The sequence below is a fragment of the Thamnophis sirtalis genome, unplaced genomic scaffold, assembly GCF_051295495.1.
Source record: "Thamnophis sirtalis isolate CommonGarterSnake01/CBP01778 unplaced genomic scaffold, rThaSir2_p1.2 scaffold_2, whole genome shotgun sequence".
NCBI lineage: Eukaryota > Metazoa > Chordata > Lepidosauria > Squamata > Natricidae > Thamnophis > Thamnophis sirtalis.
Genome location: NW_028261382.1, coordinates 55391745 through 55408681, shown reverse-complemented (window position 1 = coordinate 55408681; position 16937 = coordinate 55391745). Strand labels below are relative to the sequence as shown.

The 16937-nt window shown below is 46.4% G+C and overlaps 1 protein-coding gene across 2 annotated transcripts in view; it reads left to right on the top strand.

Annotated features, from left to right (window-relative positions):
* The window catches only part of HSPB8 (heat shock protein family B (small) member 8), a 37891-nt gene that overhangs the window by 4331 nt on the left and 16623 nt on the right, over positions 1-16937 (top strand). The window contains exon 2 of one of the 2 annotated variants that reach the window (XM_087705646.1): positions 12338-12763. In XM_087705646.1, the coding sequence (XP_087561772.1) occupies positions 12367-12763 (397 nt within the window). In that variant the 5' untranslated portion in view covers positions 12338-12366. Of the gene's footprint in view, positions 1-11819; positions 12764-16937 lie in introns of those variants that run through there. The other variant, XM_087705645.1, reaches the window with a different exon arrangement.

Sequence of the window (16937 nt, the reverse complement as noted above, 5' to 3'; positions counted from 1 at the left end):
CGCGGTAGGGTCGTGTTTTTCCTTAGCGCTTTGAACGATGCGAATTAGTCTTCGCGCTTATGTCTCCGCGGATAAGGGCTTCGCGGATTTGTGGTGGAACCTTTGGATATGCATGTGTGTGTATGTATATGTAATTTTATTAGTGGATTTCCTCCAGACGAAGGCTCCCCTTGAATTGTAGAAAAAAAAAGGAGGGAAAAAGGCGCATTCAAACTCAGCGCTGGTGGCTTGCAAGAGAGGCAGACGACCGACCGACCTCAGAAACCAGAAGCCGTCCAAATTGTTTAGGAAGCTTCAAGGCTTTGTCTGCAGCTGCCCCTCCCAATTCAAACAGGATATTCACCGTAAGGGGTGGTGGTGGTTGTTGTTGTTGTTGTTTTGCCTTCCTCCCCTTGGTGTTGACTTGCCTTCTGGAAATTCCCCCCTTCAGTAATTCCAGGGGAATGTCTCACTGCCACTCAGCCCAACGCCTGCCCAAAGAAACTTGGCATTCGTGCTTAAGGATCCCTAAGGCTACGCGCACTTCGGGATGCGACAGAAGGAAAGCGAAGGAGAATTCCCTCCAGAAGTTGTGGATTGCCCTCCATCCCTGGAGGTTCCCAAGAAGAAGATTCCTTATGAATGGTACATAGAGTCTCCTGCTTGAGCAGGGGGCTGGACTAGAAGACCTCCAAGGTCCCTTCCAACGGGGCTATTCTGTAATTCTTGCCCTTTGGATGGACCAAACGGCGAGAATTCCAGAGCCTTTGCAAGGGGTCTACTTCAGCCTGTCGATCAGAAAGGTGGCCAGCAGTTTGGCGGTTCGAATCCCTAGCGCCGCATAATGGGGTGAGCTCCTGTTTACTTGTCCCAGCTTTTGCCAACCTAGCAGTTCGAAAGCACGTAAAAAATGCAAGTAGAAAAATAGGAACCACATTGGTGACGGGAAGGGCATCCGGCCAGTAAACAGCTCCAGTCAGTTGCCCAGACTTCACCTCGCAAAGGATTATGGGGTCATTAAAAGCTTATTTGTTGTTGTTAGCTGCGAAGTTGTGTCCAACCCATCGCGACCCCATGGACAACGTTCCTCCAGGCCTTCCTGTCCTCTACCGTCCTCTGGAGTCCATTCAAGCTCATGCCAACTGCTTCGGTGACTCCATCCAGCCACCTCCTTCTCTGCCATCCCCTTCTTCTTTTGCCATCCATCATTCCCAGCATGAGGCTCTTCTCCAGGGAGTCCTTCCTTCTCATTAGGTGGCCAAAGCATTTGAGTTTCCACTTCAGGATCTGGCCTTCTAAAGAACAGTCAGGGTTGATCTCCTCTAGGACTGACCGGTTGGATGGCCTTGCAGTCCAAGGGACTCAATGCAGGAGTCTTCTCCAGCACCAGAGTTCAAAGGCCTCCATTCTTTGGCTTCCTTCCTTCTCATCAGATGGCCAAAGTCTTCGAGTTTCCTCTTCAGGATCTGGCCTTCTAAAGAGCAGTCAGGGTTGATCTCCTCTAGGACTGACCGGTTGGATGGCCTTGCAGTCCAAGGGACTCAATGCAGGAGTCTTCTCCAGCACCAGAGTTCAAAGGCCTCCATTCTTTGGCTTCCTTCCTTCTCATTAGGTGACCAAAGTGTTGGAGTTTCCTCTTCAGGATCTGGCCTTCTAAAGAGCAGTCAGGGTTGATCTCCTCTAGGACTGACCGGTTGGATGGCCTTGCAGTCCAAGGAGTCTTCTCCAGCCCCAGAGTTCAAAGGCCTCCATTCTTTGGCGCTCAGCCTTCCTTATGGTCCAACCTTCACAGCCATCCATTGCAAGTGGGAAAACCATCGCCTTGATTATACACACTTTTGTTGGCATGGTGATGTCTTTGCTTTTTAGTCGGCTGTCTAGATTTGCTATAGTTTTTCCTCCCCAGGAGGAATAGAAGCCACGGGGTGGGATGGGGAATAAGGGTTGCTAGCTTTGAATAAGGGCACCAGGCCAAGATGTTTTGGACTTCAGAGGAAAAAGAGGTTCCAGAATGACCAAGAACATGGCGAAATATTAAATCTTCTGCATCTACTCTCGCGTAGGATCTGAGGCCAGGTTCAAAGCAGCGTTTCTTCATGTCGGTGCATCTTGTTGCTTTAAAAAAGAAATAATTAATTCCTTCCTGAGCCTCCATCCCTCGAGGGAAGACGAGATCAAAGGGCCCCACACCCCTGTGTTCTTTGCAAATTGCTGGCGTGCTCTCTCTCATCTATTTCCCATGTATGCAGTAATTAATATCTGGTGGGCCCGGCCCTCTTGCTTTTAGCCAGTTTCACAATCCTCGTAGAAACTTCCCGGCGTCGTCTTCCCGAGCCTCTCCTCGCAAACGAAACGGAGGTTGTCGCAATGCGAAGCAGGCGGGCCGTTCTTAGCCGCGCGAGAGAGAGAAAAAGAGCGATACTTGCCTTGAAGCTCTGCGGGAGGGGAGAGACTAACACACCCCAAATTCATGGTGCTGCAGAGAAAAAATTATTTGCATTTTTTGATATTGCACTAAATCAGGGGTCCTCAAACTACGGCCCCTGGGATGGATAACCCACTGTGTAACATCCCCAGTGCAAGAGAGGGATGGGGGCTTGTTCCTGAATAACATCTGCACGCAAACCGCCCTAGTAGAGAGCAGGAAGGACTCCATAGACGAATGGAAGGAAATATTTGCAGCTCGGCTTCAACTGTGGAATCTTTGCTGCTCTCTGAGCTTGGTGGTTTTCTTGCAGACGTTTCATTACCCAATTAGGTAACATCATCAGTGCTAGAAGGGAGTTAGGGGAGGAGGAGGACTGTGAGGTCCTTGATGCTCTCTGAGCTCAGTGCTAGAAGGGAGTGGGGGTTTTGGAGAGGAGGAGGAGGAGGAGAAGGAGGACTATGGAGTCCTTGGTGCTCTCTGAGCTCAGTGGTTTTCTTGCAGATGTTTCATTACCCAACTAGGTAACATCATCAGTGCTAGAATGGAGGGGGGAAAGAGAGGAGGAGGAGGAGGAGGAGGAGGAGGAGGAGGAGGAAGAGGAGGAGGAGGAGGACTGGGGGTCCTTGGCTCTCTGTGAGTTTAGTGGTTTTCTTGCAAACGTTTCATTACCCAACTAGATAACATCATCAGTGCTAGAATGGAGTGGGGCAGAGAGGAGGAGGAGGAGGAGGAGGGGAGGGGGAGGACGATGACTGTGGGGTCCTTGGCACTTTGTGAGTTTAGTGGTTTTCTTGCAAACGTTTCATTACCCAACTAGGTAACATCATCAGTGCTAGAATGGAGTGGGGAAGAGAGGAGGAGGGGGAGGAAGAGGAGAAGAAGAGGAGGAGGAGGAGGAGGAGGAGGAGGAGGAGGAGGAGGAGGAGGAGGAGGAGGGGAGGGGGAGGACGACGACTGTGGGGTCCTTGGCACTTTGTGAGTTTAGTGGTTTTCTTGCAAACGTTTCATTACCCAACTAGGTAACATCATCAGTGCTAGAATGGAGTGGGAAGAGAGGAGGAGGGGGAGGAGGAGGAGGAGGAGGAGGAGGAGGAGGAGGAGGAGGAGGAGGAGGAGGAGGAGGAGGAGGAGGACGACGACGACGACAACAACTGTGGGGTCCTTGGCACTTTGTGAGTTTAGTGGTTTTCTTGCAGACGTTTCATTACCCAACTAGATAACATCATCAGTGCTAGAATGGAGTGGGGAAGAGAGGAGGAGGGGGAGGAAGAGGAGAAGAGGAGGAGGAGGAGGAGGAGGAGGAGGAGGAGGAGGAGGAGGAGGAGGAGGAGGAGGAGGAGGAGGAGGAGGACTGTTGGGTCCTTGTTGCTTTCTGAGCTTGGTTGTTTTCTTGAAGATGTTTCATTATCCAACTAGGTAACATCATCAGCGCTGGAAGGGAGTGGGGGTTGTGGAGAGGAGGATAACTCTGAAAAACAGCCATAAGTCACTTTTTAATAGTGTGGTCGTAACTGTGAATGGTCACTATAAATGGACGGTTGTAAGATGAGATCTACTGGTTGACTCCCATTCAAGGTGACCTCCGAACCGAGGACGCCTTCTGAATCCCCGGGATTTGCATTTTCACAACTTTACAACCGTCTTTTCAAAACCTTCCGTAGAATTGGGAGGCTCCGAGGAATAATTATCTCCATCGTGTTCTCCAGGGGATTTAATACCTGGCTCCAAAATTAGGTCTGTGCTTAAATCTTTTCCGGTGGAATTGATTGGATCGGGAGCAGCATTCCAGCTCCTCTTATCTTCTCTCTCGAAATCAAATTATCTTCCAGATAAGGTGTGTAGCAAAGCTTTTCAGAGTTAGGTATTTATGGTATTTCCCAAAGTTTGCAAGCAGAATACTCCTTGGTGCAGAGTTGGTGGCCCAAAGGAGCTTCGGAAGGTTTCGTGTGTTTTGCAATGTGGCGGCTTATTTGGATTTAGATTTCAGAATAGCAGAGTTGGAAGGGACCTTGGAGGTCATCTAGTCCAGTCCCATGCCCCCCCCCGCCCAAGCAGGAGACCCCACCCCATTTCTGACAGATGGTAGTCCAGTCTCCCTTGAAAGCCTCCAGAGATGAAGCTCCCACAACTTCTGTTCCATGGGTTGATTGTTCTCACTGTCAGGAAATTCCTCCTTATTTCCAGGTTGAATCTCTCCTTGGTCAGTTTCCATCCATTCTTCCTTGTCTGGCCTTCGGGGGCTTTGGAAAATAGCTTGGCCCCCTCCTTTCTTTGGCAGCCCCTCAAATATTAGAAGATGCTCTCCTGTCTCCCCTGGTCCTTCTCTTCACTAGACTAGCCATGCCCAGTTCCTGCAACCATTCATTGTATGTTTTAATCTCCAGGCCTTTGATCATTTTAGATAGATTCAGATTAACAGAGTTGGAAGGGACCTTGTAGGTCATCTAGTCCAACCCCCGCCCAAGCAGGAGACCCTACACCATTTCTGACAAACAGCAGTCCAATCCTCTTCTTGAAAGCCTCCAGGGATGAAGCTCCCACAACTTCTGTTCCATGGGTTGATTGTTCTCACTGTCAGGAAATTCCTCCTTATTTCCAGGTTGAATCTCTCCTTGGTCAGTTTCCATCCATTCTTCCTTTCCTGGCCTTTGGGGGCTTTGGAGAATAGCTCGACCCCCTCCTCTCTCTGTGGCAGCCCCTCAAATATTGTGAACCTTGCTATCATTTACCAACAAACAGATTGAGAAGAGCTGCAGGATAAGACTTCCCTCCCCTGGAGTGCCCACAGTCTCCACTTTAACAGAATAACAGAGTTGGAAGGGACCTTGGAGGTCTTCTAGTCCAACCCCCTGCTCAAGCAGGAAACCTCTTACCATTTCAGACAGACAGTTGTCCAATCTCTTCTTAAAAACCTCCAGTGATGGGCCACCCATAACGTCTGGAGGGGAAACACTTGCTTCATCCTTGTGACAGTTGCAATGTTGTGACATAAACCCGTTGCTAAGAGTCCCAATTTTCATCCCGTGATCGTACAGGGACGCTGCTACGGTCGTAAGGATGAAACAAGGGTCCCTTTTTTCAGTGCCGGTCGCTAAGTGAACCGTTGAAAGTCGAGGGCTCCCAGTACTGTAGGCCATCCAAAGCTCTGCATTTCCGTGCCTGCCAATATGATGATCACAGCGGTTTCTTTTTATGGGGGGGGGGGGTGCTATCCTTAAGCAGAGAGGAAGGGCACTTTGTCCTTGGCATCGTGCTTTGGATGAGATGGCCTTTTTAAAAATAAAATAAAAATCAATTTCAGAGGAGGCAATTTGGCCGATTTGCAAAAATAAAAAAAAACTCAACAACCACCGAAAACCTCGGAAAGCAGCTGCAAAACTCCACTTAATAGCCGTACTTTGCAAATGCAATTCACGGAAACATCCAGAAAAGCGAAAGGATCCTTCAGACATCTGCGTGGTTCATCTGTTTTCGTTTATCTGTTGTGGTCTGTTTCAATCCATCAGCCGGAAGGGACCTTGGAGGTCTTCTAGTCCAGCCCCTTGCTCAAGCACCACCATTTCAGACAACTCTTCTTTCAAACGTCCATTGATGGAGCACCAACCATTTCTGGTGGCAAGCTGTTCCACTGGTTAATTGTCCTCACCGCCAGGAAGTTTCTCCTTAGTTCCAGGTTGCTTCTCTCCTTGATTAATTTCCACCCATTGCTGCTTGTCCTGCCTTCTGGTGCTTCGAAGAATAATTTGATCCCCTCTTTTTTGGTGGCAACCTCTCAAATATCGGAAGGCTGCTATCATTAATTGCTGCCAATTACCTCCCATAGACCCGTTAGATCTCACAGGGTCGGCCTCCTCCGGGTTCCGTCTACCAGCCAATGCCATCTGGCTACGACCCGGGGGAGGGCCTTCTCTGTTGCAGCTCCGGCCCTTTGGAACGAACTCCCCGCAGAGATTCGGACCCTCACCTCTCTCCAGGCCTTCCGGAAAGCCGTCAAAACCTGGCTGTGCCGGCAGGCCTGGGGTTGATGAGTTCCCCTCCCCTCTCGACTTGTATGGCTGTATGACTCTTGTGTATTTTAATTACGTGTATTGTGTTTGTATCCCCTTTTCCCCTTTCGAGTTGTTCTCCGCCCTGAGTCCCTCCCGGAGAAGGGCGGCATACAAATAAACTAAATCAATCAATCAATCAATCAATCAATCAATCAATCATGTCTCCCCTAATTCTTCCTTCTTTCCTTCCTTCCTTCCTTCCTTCCTTCCTTCCTTCCTTCCTTCCTTCCTTCCTTTCTTTCTTTCTTTCTTTCTTTCTAGGTTTGAGTAACCAAATTCTGCAACCATTCTTCATATGTTTTTGTCTCCAGTCCTCTAATCCTCTTAGTTGCTCTTCTCTGCACTTGTCCCAAAGTCCAACATCTTTTTTGTAATGTGGGGACCAAAACTGGATGCACTATTCCAAGTGTGGCCTTACTAAGGCTTTAGAAAGGTAAAGGTAAAGGCTTTCGTCGCACATATGCGCTAGTCGTTCCTGACTCAAGGGGGCGGTGCTCATCTCCGTTTCAAAGCCGAAGAGCCAGCGCTGTCCGAAGACGTCTCCGTGGTCATGTGGCCGCCATGACTCAACGCCGAAGGCGCACGGAACGCTGTTCCCTTCCCACCAAAGGTGGCTCCTATTTTTCTACTTGTATTTTTTACCTGCTTTCGAACGGCTAGGTTGGCAGAAGCTGGGACAAGTCACGGGAGCTCACTCCATTAGGCGGCGCTGGGGATTCGAACCGCCGAACTGCCGACCTTTCTGATCGACAAGCTCAGCGTCTTAGCCACTGAGCCACCTTGGGCTTTTTAAAGCGGTACTAATACTTCACGTTTCTGCTCTGAATACATTCTATGGCTTTATTCTCCAATTTCACAAATCTGGAAAGCCACTTTAGATTATTTCTGACTGATGCTGACCTGAAAATCAGAGATGGGCAGCATCAAGATATATATTTTTTTGAGGCTGCCTGATGATAGACATTCTTAAAATAGATGGAAGTGAAGTCAGCTTCTTAAGAATGGCTCTTAATCCAGAATCCTATTTCACCCCGGAAGCCCTTGCTTCTCAACTTAGCCGGACAGGTGGATTCCAATCTCCAGAATGCTTAGCAATCGGAATTCTGGGAATTGTGGTCCGTGGTGATTGGCCCAAAGTCACCCAACCAGCTTTCACAGCTAAGGCAGGACTAGAACTCACTGTCACCTGGTGATTGACTCAACGTCGATTGCAGAAAATACGACTTCAGCCACAGAGTGGTCAACGCCTGGAATGCTCTACCTGACTCTGTTGTTACATCCTCAAACCCCCCATAATCAAATCCTCCAAGTGACTTTCATGGCTAAGGAGTGGCTAGAACTCACCATCTCCTGGTGATTAGCACCAAGTCATCCGAGTGACGTTCATGGCTAAGGAGTGACTAGAACTCACCGTCTCCTGGTGATTGAGTCAATGTCAATTGCAGAAAATACGACTTCAGCAACAGAGGGGTCAACGCCTGGAATGCTCTACCTGACTCTGTTGCAGAGGTGGGCTCCTACCAGTTCGCACCAGTTCGGTAGAACCGGTTCATCAAATCTAGCGAACCGATTAGAAGAGGTTCCACCAGTGGACCCGGAAAGCAGGCCACACCTACAGAAGAGGTTCCAAAATTTTTTGAAACCCACCACTCACTCACACAAAAACACACACACAAACACACACACAGACTCACACAGGGAAAGAAAGAGAAAGGAAGAAAGAAAGGAAGGAAGGAAGGAAGGAAGGAAGAAAGAAAGAAAGAAAGAAAGAAAGAAAGAAAGAAAGAAAGAAAGAAGAAAGAAAGAAAGAAAGAAAGAAAGAAAGAAAGAAAGAAAGAAAGAAAGAAAGAAAGAAAGAAAGAGTGTGTGAGAGAGAGATGAAAGAAAAAAAGGAACAGAGAGACAAAAGGAAGGAAAGAGAGAGAGAGAGAGAGAGAGAGAGAGAGAAAACACATGGCTGGCAGGCCACTCCCACCAGGTCACATGGCCGCCAAGCCACTCCCACAAAGGAGGCCACACCCACAGAGTAGGTTCCAAAAATTTTTGAAACCCACCACTGCTCTGTTGTTACATCCTCAAACCCCCATAACTTTAACCTTAAACTGTCTAGCGTGGACCTCACCCCATTCCTAAGAGGTCCGTAAAAGGGGGCGTGCATAAGCGCATCAGCGCGCCTGTCGTCCCTGTCCCACTTCCCTCATTTATATCTACTCATTTCATGCGCTCCTGTCCATGCTTATTCTTATTCCTGTGATCCTGTACATGAATGTCAAACTAAATACATAAAATAAATAAAGTCACCCAACCGGCTTTCGTGCCTAAGGCAGGATTAGAACTCACAGTCTCCTGTTTCCTAGCCTTAATCACCAGATCAAAGGGAATCGAGCCAAAACGAAGAAATGGGCAGGATTTCGGAGCAACCCCACCCACCCCCATCCACCACTCGCCCATCCTGAGCCAAGGTGGCGCAGTGGTTAAATGCAGCACTGCAGGCTACTGCTAGATCAGCAGGTCAGCGGTTCAAATCTCACCGGCTCAGGGTTGACTCAGCCTTCCATCCTTCCGAGGTGGGTAAAATGAGGACCCAGATTGTTGGGGGCAATATGCTGACTCTCTGTAAACCGCTTAGAGAGGCCTGAAAGGCCTATGAAGCGGTATATAAGTCTACTGCTATTGCTATTGCTATCCTTCCCCTAAATACAATTTAATGGGCATTAAATCAAAATCAGATTACCAACAGCTCCGGAACCAATCAATTGTGGATTTAGCTCATGTCTTGCAATTGGTACCCCCACCCCCACCCCATTGCTAGACTGAACCCCGGATTTGCCCAAGGAGAATTTTTACGGCTTCTGTTTTGGGAATGAAAGAGGAGGGGGTCTCAAGGGTTGGGGTTGTTTTTTTTTGCCATTCAAGGTTTTTTTATTTTTTAATACAAATTATATATTTAATAGGGACAAAGCATTGTCTGGTTTTTTTTCTTTTACATCCTCTCAATGACGTAGTCCTTTCTACATCATAATTCTAGGCTGCATCAACAGAGGGATAGAATCAAGATCACGCGAAGGGTTAATACCACTTTATCATGCCTTGGTAAGGCCACACTTGGAATACGGCATCCAGTTTTGGTCGCCACGATGTAGAAAAGATGTGGAGACTCTAGAAAGAGTGCAGAGAAGAGCAACAAAGATGATTAGGGGACTGGAGGCTAAAACATATGAAGAACGGTTGCAGGAACTGGGTATGTCTAGTTTAATGAAAAGGAGGACTAGGAGAGACATGATAGCAGCCTTCCAATATCTCAGGGGCTGCCCCAAAGAAGAGGGAGTCAAGCTATTCTCCAAAGAACCTGAGGGTAGAACAAGAAGCAATGGGTGGAAACTAATCAAGGAGAGAAGCAACTTAGAACTGAGGAGAAATTTCCTGGCAGTGAGAACAATTAATCAGTGGAACAGATGTTGCCTCCAGAAGTTGTGAATGCTCCAACACTGGAAGTCTTTAAGAAGATGTTGGATAGCTATTTGTCTGGAATGGTATATGGTCTCCTGCCTAAGCAGGGGGTTGGACTAGAAGACCTCCAAGGTCCCTTCCAACTCTGTTATTGTATTATTGTATTATTGTATTAGTGTATATAGTTTTGTTTTCGTTTTCCGCCAAATTATGCCTCTTTCATTATTTTCTATCTTTACAGTTGTTTTTTTCTTAATACATAAACAATATCTTCCATTGCCCCTTCAAAGTTACACCAAATTTTCCTTTCTTATTGTACTCCATTGGTATATTTTGCTACAAACAGCATACATCCTCTAATTCCATTTAAGCATAGAGAGCATTTCTTTCCATTTTTTTCTGCCGTTAACAATATACTATCGTTTCTTTATTTCTTAGTTACGTAACAATAACAATCTTACTACTATTCTCTTTAGTCTACTAATGTAACACACCCCCACCCTTTCTTCCTCTTTTAACCATTTTCTTTTAGAGTATCATTTTTTTGTCAAATAAAGTTTTTAATTTTTTTGTTACATAATTAAAATTAAAGAGAGTATTGTCCGGTTTTCCCCCTTTAACATTTTCACATATACATTGTGGGAAGTTATCATCCAGCCCTCTCCCAGAAAAATGAAAACAGAATATTTCTATGGATGTGAAAAGAAAGAAACATGTTTTAAAAGACAGAATAGCTGCCTGTAGCTTCCTGCCCATCCCCATTTTGTCAATGGGCCATTAAGAAGGCCAGGCTAGCCCACTTTACATAATAAAGACTTCTCCACTGCAGCTGCAGGGGGAAGGGATATTACTCAACTGACCACAAGGCATCTGAGAACTCATCACAGCCTAGAGAGTAGCCCCTGCATGGCCCTATGGGAGTCTGACAACCAATCAGAATACATTTCTTACACAGAACAGGAAACAGAAAGGTGGGGCTAAACAGGGTATAAAAAGCCTAGCAAGCCCCTCCTTCAGCCCTTCTCTTCTTCTCCACCAACATTGAAGCATGTGATCACCTTTCCTGTTCAGGGCTCAAGCCGTGTGGCCCTGTCCAACAATAAACCATCTTTCCAAGCAGCCTCCATGTCTCCGGTGTCTTTTTCCCCACTTGGAGCCGAACCCAGAAGGACATTTCTTTCAACAACATAATGCATTCTGCATTATATTTCCATTCCAATTTTAGCCGTATTTCTTTTCTCATATTTTTCAACTTATAATTTATATATATATATACATAAACGGCGTCTTTTTTTTTCTTCCCTTTAGAAATTAAAAAACAAATTTATCATTCCCTTTCCATCTGCTTTCTGTTAAGTACTGTATATATTTTCAAATTCGGGTGTTTTTATAAATTGTAATAAGCCTTGAACATGATTCATTTACACACTTAAAAGTATTAGTCTGGTTCATTCACACCTTAATTAAATACCTACTGTTACCATGATTAAGATATTTCAATTCATTTGGGGTGAATTTGGGGTGTTGTTGTTGGGTTTTTGGTGGGGTTTTTTTTTGGCTCTCAAAGCAAAGTCCAAGTTTTGGTTAGAAAAATCCAGCATAGAGACAGGCCAGGCACTCCAAGCTAATAATAGGCAGCTTACTAAACTCACACTGCCAAAAAAAGGAGGGAGGGAGGGAAGGAGGGAAAGAGGGAGGGATGAAAAAGGAGAGGCCAGCTAGTCTAAACTTGGAATTCCATTTAGCAAAGCAACCGGTCCCTCTGGGGATGAGGTCAGCTTGCTTGAAGCTCTCCAAAAATACAACTGGTGGGGCGGGTTGTATCACCCTCCTTCCCCCCCTTCTTCCAATCCACACCCACCCACCCCCAGCGCTGGAGCCTTGCCTATAAATAGAGGGCAGAGTTTGGAAGTTTAGCGAAGTTTCTCGGCTGGTCCAAGCTGGTTTATTTAAGCTTCTGTGTGGCACGGAGTGGCACAGGGGTGATTTTTAATCCGGAGCAAAAGGGAAGCCTGGTGCTTTGATTTTTCCTTTTTTTTTTCTCCTTTGGGGAGGGGGTTGATTCTCAAATCCCAAAGGTGCTTTGCTTTCCTCCCAAAAAAAGACAATTGGATTTTTTATTTTCCTTGAAAACGGTTCCTTTCTCACCCAAGTGGCATTTTTTTTTAACCGCCACCAAAACTGAACTTCAGTTTTGTCTCATTCTGAGTTTGGACTTATCCAAAAGCTTCTGAAAGAAATTCAAGGCGGCTGTTGTTTGTTTATTTCATTTTTTAATTTTTATTGGGAAAGAAGAAGGCCAACAGATTTATTTTCGTGAGACAAGTCGGCCTCAGGACAAGACTGCGGAATTCAGATTTTTTTTTCTTCCCCTTTTTGCACCTGTTGGAAAACTTTCTCTCTCTTTTTTTCTTTTTGACTCTGTTTTCAGTTTCCTCCCGCTGAATCTCTCTACCCAGGATGGCTGACAACCAGATTCCTTTCTCGTGTTACCCTGGCCGGCATCGGAATATCAGAGATCCCTTCAGGGAACCAAGCCTGTCCTCTCGTCTCCTGGATGATGACTTTAACATGTCACCTTTCCCCGGGGATCTGACTGCCAACTGGCCAGATTGGGCCCGCTCGCCCCTCACCGCAGGCTGGTCAAACCCTTTGAGATCAGGGGTGGTCCGGAGCAGTGGATTCTCCCCTCCGGGGTACGGCTCGCGTTTTGGGGCTCACCCAGAAGGGAGTCCCTTTGGATCATCCAGCCCGCCGACCTTCACGGGCGAACCCTGGAAAGTCTGCGTCAACGTCCAGAGTTTTAAACCCGAAGAGCTCTCGGTCAAGACCAAGGAAGGTTATGTGGAAGTGTCAGGTGAGAAACGAGTGTGTTCGGTTGTGATTGTGTCTCTCGGTGGGTTTGGGGGTGTGTTTGTGTGAGGGTTGGTTTGGGGGAGGGGGGTTCTGTCCAGGAGCGGAAGGGTAGGTTGTGGTCTTCCTCCCGTAAAGTCAGGATGACAGAATATGTTTTGCAATGTGGAGGTTTATTTAGATTTAGATTTCAGGAGAACAGAGTTAGAAGGGACTGCGGAGGTCTTCTAGTCCAACCCTCTGCTTAGGCAAGGACACCCTGTACCACTTCAATAGCAATAGCAATAGCAGTTAGACTTATATACTGCTTCATAGGGCTTTCAGCCCTCTCTAAGCGGTTTACAGAGTCAGAATATTGCCCCCAACAACAATCCGGGTCCTCATTTTCCCCACCTCGGAAGGATTGAAGGCTGAGTCAACCTTTGAGCCGGTGAGATTTGAACAGCCGAACTGCAGAACTGCAGTCAGCTGAAGTAGCCTGCAGTGCTGCATTTAACCACTGTGCCACCTCGGCTTGTTGGCAAATGGTTCATCCAATCTCCTCTTTAAAAACTTCCAGTGTTGGGTTAGGGTTAGAAGAAAAAGTCCCAGCTTTGGGCCACTTTTAAGACTTGTGGACTTCAACTCCCAGAATTCCCCAGGCCCACATGGGTTGCGTGGCTGGGTGGGGAATTCTGGGAATCGACATCTATAGATCTCAAAGTGGCCAAGGTTGAACACATCTGAAGTAGAACGTGGAATAATAAAGTTGAAAGGGACCTGCGGTAGTCTTCTAGTCCATGTTGGTGACCACAGCTGAGAGGGGATTTGAATGGAAGTCTTCTGGTTGCTGGTCCAGAATCTTCTACACCAGCCAGGTTTTTGGCTGAGAGAGAGAGAGAGAGAGAGAGACCGGAGGGCCTGAAGTCCCCAGGAAGTCCAGACCTGAAGCAGGATTAGAACCTTGCTCCTAACCCAGGTGTTCTCCTAGCTCTTAGGTTGAGCGAGAGGAACTGTCCCTCAAAGCCATCCACTGAGCTTCTATGACCTGGGGAAGACTAGAACCCATGTTTCCCTACTCCTAGTCCAGGATCCTCATCATGGAACCCTCTTGGTGGGCTCAAAGTCTCACAGGGAACTTCAGTGTCTCATGGTGGACCAGGATCTGGGTTCCTTTGCTCCTAGTCTGGAACCTTCTCCGCTGGACCACACGGGCTCTTGGGCTTCCGTGCCCAAAGGAGAACCTAGATCTTCCCGTTCCTAATCTAGAACCTTCTCCCTCTAGACCTCATGGGCTCTTGGGATTAAAAGAAAAATGAGAAATTTTTGCAGGATTTCAAGCTTTAGGGGGCATGAAGTTAATCTTGGTTAATATAGCTCAGTGGATTTGTCTAAACCCAGCCAATTTTAGTTTAGTTAATAAATCACAGAGAATAACAGAATCTTGAAAGCCTCCCAAGAGCTATAGTGTCACGTTTTTTGTTTTTTTTAAAATCTGGATGAAATAATAATAGTGCTGTAAAGAATATAAAAAGGAGACAAACGTGTTTAGAGCTGCCCTTTTCATATATATTTTTTGATCCTGTCCTATTGTTGTGGGCTGCCGGTGGCCTGCGGAGCTGGCAGCAGAATCAGATTGCGAGGAGGGTTGGGGAGGAACCTGGGCCAGTCCTGGAGTCTGGGGAAGGCTCAGATGAGGGCTCTGCGTCGGAGGCAGAGAGGAGGCCAAGGCCATCTGGTAGTTACTTGCTGCCTCCAGAGACTCCGGAGTCTGACACCAGCAAGGCAGAAGAACAGCAGGAGCCTGTTTCCAGTGTGCTTCCAGACGGCAAGAACAATTAAGACAAAACTCGGGTGTAAGGCTTGGAGATGATCGGCCTCTCCCCTAAGACATAAAAGATGAGGGAAAGGACGTAAGCCTTTGCAATCTTGTTCGTTCTGGTCGGTTCAAACTCTGAGAAACTCTGTTTGACTCTGTGCTCCATTTGGCCTTGCAAAACTAATTTGCAATTAGGTTTCTGGCAGCGTTTCAAGGGGAGATAAAGGTGGGGTGCTTATCAGCCTTATCCCGAAAGACTTTGGCAGACTTCTGTCGGACTTTTCACAGACTGTTTGTGAAACATTACTCTTTAAATAAAAGAGTAATGCGTGTGCTTTATGCTTTACCAGGAAGCCTAGGTCAGAACCCCTAGGATCTACCACGGCACAGGAAAATATTAACACCTTTCTTCCCCTGTCTTCATTTGCAAGGCACAAATATGTTACTTTTACTGTTTAAAAAAAAAATCACAGATGAGAAAGATCCAGAATGTATTTCTTGCTATGCCATGGCATGAAAGAAGCTTTCAGAAAAAGCGAGCTTTTGTCTATTTCGGGGAAAAACAACAATCCTGAATAAAAATGTAGTAGAAAGAAGAGACAACAAAGCCAAGCGATGCAATATAGGAAAAGTTTATTGGATGCGCAGGTTCAAACATGCCAAACAAGCATAAAAAGTTTGAACCCCGAAAGGGGTTTGAGAGAACCCTAAATCCTTGTTAAAAGAAACTCAACGTTTGTTGGTCACTTCCCTTTTAAGCGCTGCCAGTTTTCTAGGTTAAAACAAACAGACTTGGCAAGAAGTGGCCCTTAATTGTGCGAAATCAGCCGTGCGGTTAAGTTTCTAAAACTTTGCTAACAAGGCCCAACTTTGTCCTTTCACTGTTTAATCCAGTATTGGTGTGGTTAGACAACATATGTGGTCTTTCTAGTTATGTAACCCTTTTGATCACAAAGAGTATTGGGTAGTTAAATAAATCTTAAGTCTTCTTCTCTAAAGAAATTTAGATTTTTAGATTAGATTTAATGGATTTGTATGCCGCCCAATCCCGAAGGACTCCGGGCGGCTTACATAAAAACAATATAAAAATATTAAAAGAATTTAAAAATACAAAGCAGTTAAAAGAACACAACATGCACTCAATCTTAGTGGGGCTGGAGATCAACCAAGGATCATCAACCCCAGGCCTGCTGGAACAGCCAGGTCTTAGTAGACTTCCGGAAGGCCGAGAGAGTGGGGAGGGTCTGGATCTCACGGGGTAGATCGTTCTATAGGGCCGGGGCAGCTACAGAGAAGGCTCTCCCCCGAGGAGCCGCCAGGCGACATTGTGTAGTCGACGGCACCCGGAGAAGGCCCATCCGGTGAGATCTTATCGGACGCTGGGGGGTATGTGGCAGGGTTCCACCACAAAACCGCGGACGACAAAATCGCGGTCGACGAAAGCGCGTATGTGACGTCATCACAGCGCGACGAAAAAGATCGAAAAATGTAAAAATAAAGCGAAAACCTTACCCTAACCCCCCCAAACCTAACCCTAAACCTAACCCTAAACCTAACCCTTAACCTAACCCTTAACCTAACCCTTAACCTAACGCTAAACGTAACGCTAACGCTCTAAACCTAACCCTAACCCTTAACCTAACCCTAACCCTAACCCTAACCCTAACCTTAACCTAACCCTTAACCTAACGCTAAACGTAACGCTAACGCTCTAAACCTAACCCTAACCCTTAACCTAACCCTAACCCTAACCCTTAACCTAACCCTTACCTTTATGTGAATCGGCTTGCTGTAATTTAATTTTTATTTCAATTTTTCGATCTTTTTCGTCGCGTTGTGATGACGTCACATACGCGATTTCGTCGACCGCGCTTTTGTGGAACGCGGTTTTGACGGGTCACGATGTGGCAGGAGGCGGTCACGGAGATATCCAGGTCCTAGGAAATGATCCAAAAATAATATTTTTGCCTTCTTAACTTGTATCTCTCTCTGTGGGCATAAGGTATGTGTCTTATTTATATAACCTAGCTGATAACTTTGAGTGCAAAGTGCCATTTGACACCACCAATTGCTTCCCCCCCCACCCGACCCTCTGTCTTGGTTTTCCCATCTGTAAAATGGATCCATTCTTTCATCACATGTGATTTTTGTTTTATCTTACGATTCACCGCCAACTCAATCCGTGGCCCTTCCTCTTCTTTCTTTCTTTCTTTCTTTCTTTCTTTCTTTCTTTCTTTCTTTCTTTCTTTCTTTCTTTCTTTCTTTCTTTCTTTCGCAATCGGTTTTAAAATTAGGGAGAGCTTTTGTTTACATGGGTTGTGTTTATGGATACTTACTGTAGTCATCAATTAAAATTCACGTTCTGCTACCAGTTCTCATC